This window comes from Silene latifolia, chromosome Y (genome assembly GCF_048544455.1).
Source record: "Silene latifolia isolate original U9 population chromosome Y, ASM4854445v1, whole genome shotgun sequence".
Taxonomy (NCBI): domain Eukaryota; kingdom Viridiplantae; phylum Streptophyta; class Magnoliopsida; order Caryophyllales; family Caryophyllaceae; genus Silene; species Silene latifolia.
In genome coordinates this window covers 305082107-305088617 of record NC_133538.1, presented here as the reverse complement: position 1 = coordinate 305088617, position 6511 = coordinate 305082107, and the positions used below count along the sequence as shown (strand labels likewise).

Here is a 6511-nt window from a genome sequence, read left to right as displayed (position 1 = left end):
TAAGCCGTCTACACTATAGATCTCCTCACATCTTAGCGAAGGAAATCTAGCCACTCATATTAGAAATAATAACAACAATAAATTTGACTAATAAAACAGGAGAATTCATAATTAAAACGACAAAATAAGCGATTAACATAAAACGATAAATTGGCTTTCGGGAGACTATTCTAGCAATTCCTATACTACGAATGAAATAAGTAATGAAACTGAACAGAAGAATACCGAAGAGGAATTGCAGAGAAAGATCTAAAATCGAAAGCGGGGAGAACTTTATTGATCACGAAACAATCTTTAGAACCCTAATTAACGAATGATAAAAACTAAATTAAGAACTGATAAATTGAATGTAAAACTTCATGATTATTCTGAAAACCTAAGTTACGTTATATAGGAACATACGTAACACTTATTTCCGAAACCTAAATACTATGGGCTTCTTAATTCTCGATCTTTTATTTTGCGTCAGACCCATTGTTCAGTCGATCGACCATAAGCATCAATCAATCGACCAACTTGCGCTGTACAGGAGCTTCTGATTCTCGCGCTCTGGTCTATCGACCATAGGCATCAGTCGATCGACCGAAGGTGCTGTACAGTAGTGCATTCTGACGAATTCTGCAGCACGCACAGATCTTAAAACAGCTGCCATTTCTTCGTTACTTAGTTAAATCAGGCGTTCTACGTGGCGTTGGAAAGCTAAGAGGATAAGCTTTCACCTTCAGGTATAATCAGTTGATTATCTGCTCTAGAACTCGAGATATAGCCATTTGAAGCAGGCTGCAGTAATGTGAAGCGATTCTTTGCCTGATAACTTCTTGTAACTTGTACGCACCCATGCTTATACTATCTCCAGGGCCTTGAAATGTGCATTAAGATCATATTTCAAGCTTTACCTTCATGTCAAATGCTATGATAGACACTTTGGAACGGATTTGGCTCATTATCTACTCAATTCTGCAATAATCTGCAATATTACATAAAAAGGCGGAAGTCGGCGAAAAGGGGCAAATAGTAGAACAAACTATTAATAATAGACATAAAATGCGTGGAAATAAAGATGTAAAACGTCATATTATAGACACGCATCAGAGTGCTCTCTCCTTGCGGTCTTCAATTTCTTGAGCACACATTGCCCCTAGTGAGCGTTTTTGTGCTGCAATGTAGAGAACAAGTGGCTTTCCTGGAATTGGTGCCCCCAGCACTGGTGCGCTGGCCAAGTACTTTTTGATGCTATCAAAAGCATATTTGCATTTTTCATCCCATTGGAATGGTGCATCCATTTTCATGAGATGGCTGAATGGTTGGCAACGTCCTGCTAGGTTAGATATGAACCTTCGAATGTATGCCAAACGTCCCTGCAATCCGCGCAACTCTTTCAACGTCTTTGGTTCCGGCATTTCGTTGATCGCTTTGATTTTTGTTTGGTCAATTTCAATGCCTCTGTGTCTGACCACAAACCCTTAGAACTTCCCAGATGTGACACCAAATGCACAATTGAGTGGATTCATCTTGAGTTGACATTTTCTAAGTCTCTCAAAGACGGTTCGAAGGTCTTTGATATGGTCTTCTCTTTTCTTTGATTTAACAACCACGTCATCAACATAACACTCTAGTATTTTATGCAGCATGTCATCAAAGATCTTTTGCATTGCGCGTTGGTACGTAGCGCCAGCATTCTTCAATCCAAACGGCATGACTGTGTAGCAGAAGATCCCTTTTGGGGTTCGAAAACCTGTTGCTTCTTGATCTTCAGGTGCCATATGTATTTGATTGTAACCAGCAGTACAATCCATGAATGAGAGGGCTTCATGACCAGTGGTTGCGTCAATTATCAACTCTGTAACTGGCAAAGGGAAGTCATCCTTCGAGCATGCATCATTTAGGTCTCTGAAGTCGACACATATGCGCAGTTCTCCATTCTTCTTTCTGACTGGGACAATGTTTGCTATCCAGGTAGAATATTTGACTTCTCGAATAAAACCTGCTTCAATGAGTTTATTGACTTCCTTTTCAATTTCAGGTACAAGCTCCGGCCTGAAACGACGTTGAGGTTGCTTTTTGGGACTGGTGCCTTTCTTGATTACTAGACGATGAACTGCAATTTTTGGGCTGAGTCCAGGCATCTCTTTATAGCTCCAAGCGAAGACATCCTTGTACTCGACCAACAACTTGTAGTAGTTCTCTTGTTCTTCTTTAGTCAGTAGAGCACTAATATAAATGGGGCGAGGATCTTCCGTAGTTCCCAAGTTGAGCTCCTTGAGTTCATCCACAGTGGATTGCCCCCCGTCTTCAAGTGTTTTCGGGGCCTCATCGGCCTCAACTTCTTCATTATCGTCAGGTACCTCTTCTACTGTGATGTGATATGACGACGTTGTAATTTCTAAGTCACTTGACTTCCTTGCATCACAGGGACGTGAAGATGAAGGCAAAAGCTCTTCGGTATTCTTTTGCTGACCAGTAAGAACTAGTACGCGCCTCTTTGCTTTGAGTGGCTCATGATGGATGATATCCACTACTTGCATACGCTTCATGCGAGATGGTATTGCGCTTCTCAAGTCATCGCTTACTCTTACTTCTTCTTCATTTTGTGTTGCAGAAGTTGAGAGAGGACGACCCTCACCACTATTCCTCTTGAGAGCCCCTAGTCGACTAAAGACTGTTTTTTGATGGACCGCCCAAGCGTTCATGTATTGCGCCCTTCTTGTTTATGCGCAACGAAGGTGTTGACACTTTGACCTTACTTTCTCCTTGATTGCCAAGCCTAGAAAAGACAGAAATGTGTTTGGTTGAAGCACTTGATCTCCCTAACCTTGTAAATATAGAAGGACGACACTTCTCTGCAGGTGGACTTATTCGATCGAAGACTGAAGATGGATGCATCTTTAACTCTCCTTCTTCCTTTTCTTCGACCTCTTCTACTGTGATGTTCTGAGAAGGCGCAGTAGCCCCTTTTCTACGAGCACCAATCTTCACAGACGCAGGAGACTCATATCCGAGCCCGACCCTGGTCACCATGAAGCTCCCATCTTGCTTGAATACTTCATGTTGTGCTTTGTTAAGACCGTACGGCTCAACTTCTATAACTTTGCCGAGAGGAGTCGGATTTGTAAAGTCATATCCAGCCTTCGCCAGTAGCTTGTAAGCATTGGAATCAAATATCCCCTTGTTTTCTTCACTTGATGACTGACTGGATGAGCAAACGAAACCAGTTGGAGGAGGTCTCACAATCTTTGTTTGAGATGAACTTGGCAGAGGTGTAACGACTTTTGCCACCCATTCCTGCTTGATCACCTGGCTTGACTTTTTATCCTTAGGCTCTGTCTATGGTGTTAGACACTCTAAAAAAGGACTCTATCCATCTTTGCGGCGAGACTTTGGGATGTAGCGTAGTACTGGTGGTGTAGTTTTCTGTGGCGTCTCTTGCTTCTTGGGTGATGCAACAGGAGTAGCTGTTTTGCTGACCTTGTCTACATCTTTCTTAACATCATTTTCTTTAGCAGGACTTGCAGCTCCATCTTCTTTGATGATGTTCTTTTCCCGCTTACCTCATTTTCCTGTTGAAGAGATGGTGGTTGGCATGAACTCACTAGAAGTACCATTCTCTTCAAAGAATTTTGCATCAGCGAAGAAAGAGTCGACCTTAGAGAAGGGTTTGGCGTCTCCGTCTATTTTCCTTTCGCCACCACGATAATATTTCAAACATTGATGGAGGGTTGAAGCGACAACTCCGTTCTCGTGCTTCCAAGGTCGTCCCAGCAATAGTTTGAACGATGTCTTACCATCCATGACATGGAACAATGTGTCGAAAGAAAGATCACCCATGGTAAGGTTCACACGGATCATGCCAACCGCGCGCTCCCCATTCAAGTTGAAACCATGAATCATTGTTCGACTACTGGAGAGTTCATCCAACGTGATCCCTAATTCGTTCATGGTAGCTTTTGGCATGAGATTGAACTCCATTTATTAAAATGCGCTTGACCTTTTGCCGCCGGATGTATCCAGACACATAAAGTGGCCTGTTGTGAGGCTTGGATCCAAGAAGTAAATCCTCATCTGAAAAACTCAAGGCTGCATTACAGGAGACACATCCAAATGATTGCTCAGGAGGCTCAATTTTGTCTTTCATCTTGCCCGCATACAACTCAGGCTTCTCAAGTCCTTGAATTATCAGCTTACGCTTCTCTTTAGGTAGATGAAAGATTTGTTTCCATTCCATGTTTGTAGGAAGGGCGTCAAGAGCAGCCACTATTTCGTTCTCCTTTTCAGAATGCGACTGTTGTGGCAATACTGCATCATCTTGGCCTCCTTCCTCTATCTTCTTTTTATCATCACCACCTTCCGTAGATGAGATGGTGCACATGGTAACCTTGTTTAAGAAGTCTTGTGGAAAGAATTCTTTTAAGGTGACGGGACTCGGTGGTTCTTGCTCAAGTATATCGATAGGCAAGACATGTGGTTTGACCACTGTTTTAGACATTCTCTTTCCCTTCGTCTTGCGAGGTTTCATCTTCTTTGATTGTTTTCTTCGACGGTGAATAGGTTGCGCTGTCTGCCTTATTTGTTTCTTTGACTTCTTGCGCGTAACCAAAGTCCAACCCTCATCGTCATCTTCATGCTTCTTTTCCTCGTTCTTATCCTGAGGAGGTAGTCTTTCTTCCAATGACATTGGAGGTAGTGACGACAATGACCCTTGGATCCGTAATGCCACAGGCTCAAAACTCCCGAACTGCAACATATACACACATTGTCCTTGTCGTATAATTGGCTCGTCAGGTAGCTCCAAGACTACAGTAGTTTGATTTGTGGTTACTGTGTCATCCAATTCAAGAATGATCTTCCCTTCCTTGGAGAGTTGCATGATCTTCTCCTTGAGTGTTATACACTTTTCAATAGGGTGACTCACTAGCCTGTGATAACAACAGTAGTTGGGATCGTTTGTCTTGTTTGCTTGCTCAGGGCGCTTCGACTCTGGCAATTGTATAACCTTCTTTTCTAAGAGGTCATCGAGCATTCCAGACAAGTCAGAATCTGGAAATGGTTATTTCTTAGCCTGCAACTCTTTCAACGTAGGATTGTCTCTTTGGTAGTTGTAAGAGAATGACTCTTTCTTCTTTTGATATTTAGGCTTTGACGATATTTTCACAGGCGCACTGCTGGTTTCGACAACCATTGTCTCCTTTTTGGAGCCCTTGTCAGTTTTCTTGAACTCCTTCTTTTCACTTGGCGCCTTGGAGGCAGTTGGTCGAGCAGTACCGTGTTCTTTAATTGTGATCTCCATATCATGGGCGCGCGAGTAGCCAGGTCTTTGAAGCTCTTCGGCATGATCCCTTTCAGGATGTAAAGAATGTCCCATTTCATCCCGTTGACGCACATTTCAACTGTTGACGCTTCACTTAAGCGATCCTTGCAATCCAGACTCAGCACACGCCACCTGTTGATGTACTCGACGACAGGCTCATCTTGCCATTGAGTTGTCTTTGTCAATTCGCTCATGCTGACGACACGTCTGGTGCTGTAGAATCTGTTGAGGAATTCATCTTCCATGTGACCCCAGCTATCAATTGACTCAGAGTCCAGATCCGTATACCACGAAACGCGATCCCTTTGAGAGAACGAACGAACGCTTCACCAAACGATCACCTTCTCGTTCCAAATTGTTGCATGTCTCGACGAAGTGGGCGATGTGTTGCTTTGGGTTCCCCTTCCCGTCGAACTGTTGAAATTTTGGAGGCTGATAGCCAGATGGCATGCGCAGACTGTCAATCCTCTTAGCTTAAGGCTTGATGTAGCGTCCACTGCTTGTCGAGCTATCATCTAAATGACACTTGATCGTCTTGGCTATTAACTCCTGCAGCTTCTCTTCAGTGAAGGTGCTGATCTCATTGTTTGGCTTTTCCCTGTCCTCGCCAACTTCCCTATCACTATCAGCATCCTTGTCGGTGTCACCATGGTCGCTGTCGGCCTTCTTGTGACGGAGTGCCACCACCTCTTTTTGGAGCTCATCAATTTTTTTGTTCTTTTCTTCATTCTCCTTCATCATCTTTTCAAGAAGTTCATTCATTTTCTGCATTCGATCCTCAAGAGTATCGCCACTTATCACCATGACTGAAGCGACGCTAGGAGTTGATGTTTCTTTCTTCTTTGGCGACGCCTTGGATTTGCAAGGGGAAGGCTTTTGTCAACCTTAACACTTCTAACCTCCTCTCGTGGAGGAGAAGAGGCAGCCAGGAGTGTTGTAGCGGTAGCAGCTATGGAGGCGACAGAGAACTTGCGCGGCCTAGTTGGGACGTGTGCAGAGCTTAGACTGGCAGCAACAACATTGACAGCAGCCTTCTTCGCCATTCCTCTTGTGGAGATGCCAACCGACTGCGTAGCAGGGGAGGTAGCAGCAATGGGGGTACCCTGCAGGATATCTGAGTAGGTCTTCTTTGATACACTGGAAGAGATGCTTTGCTTAGTAGACATCTTCTTGTTTTGGTAGACTTGAATAAAACAGCAGTAGAGA

At 43.7% G+C, this 6511-nt stretch overlaps 1 protein-coding gene across 1 annotated transcript; it reads right to left on the bottom strand.

Moving 5' to 3' along the window:
- Positions 1-731: 731 nt before the first annotated feature.
- On the bottom strand, positions 732-3888 carry LOC141631081 (uncharacterized). The gene is made up of 4 exons (XM_074443802.1): positions 3600-3888; positions 2745-3320; positions 1781-2659; positions 732-859 (listed from the first exon to the last, which is right to left on the bottom strand). Exons 1-4 carry the CDS (start codon positions 3886-3888, stop codon positions 732-734), a joined length of 1872 nt encoding a protein of 623 aa, XP_074299903.1.
- Between the last annotated feature and the right edge of the window lie 2623 nt (positions 3889-6511).

Excerpts from the sequence above, each read along its gene's own strand:
- LOC141631081 (XM_074443802.1), bottom strand. The coding sequence starts at position 3,888 with ATGATTCATGGTTTCAACTTGAATGGGGAGCGCGCGGTTGGCATGATC. Across the intron at positions 3,321-3,599 it reads AAAATTCTTTGAAGAGAATG|AGCCTAAGGATAAAAAGTCA; the intron begins GTACTTCTAGTG and ends CACCATAGACAG. Across the intron at positions 860-1,780 it reads ATTCATGGATTGTACTGCTG|GCCCTGGAGATAGTATAAGC; the intron begins GTTACAATCAAA and ends GCACATTTCAAG.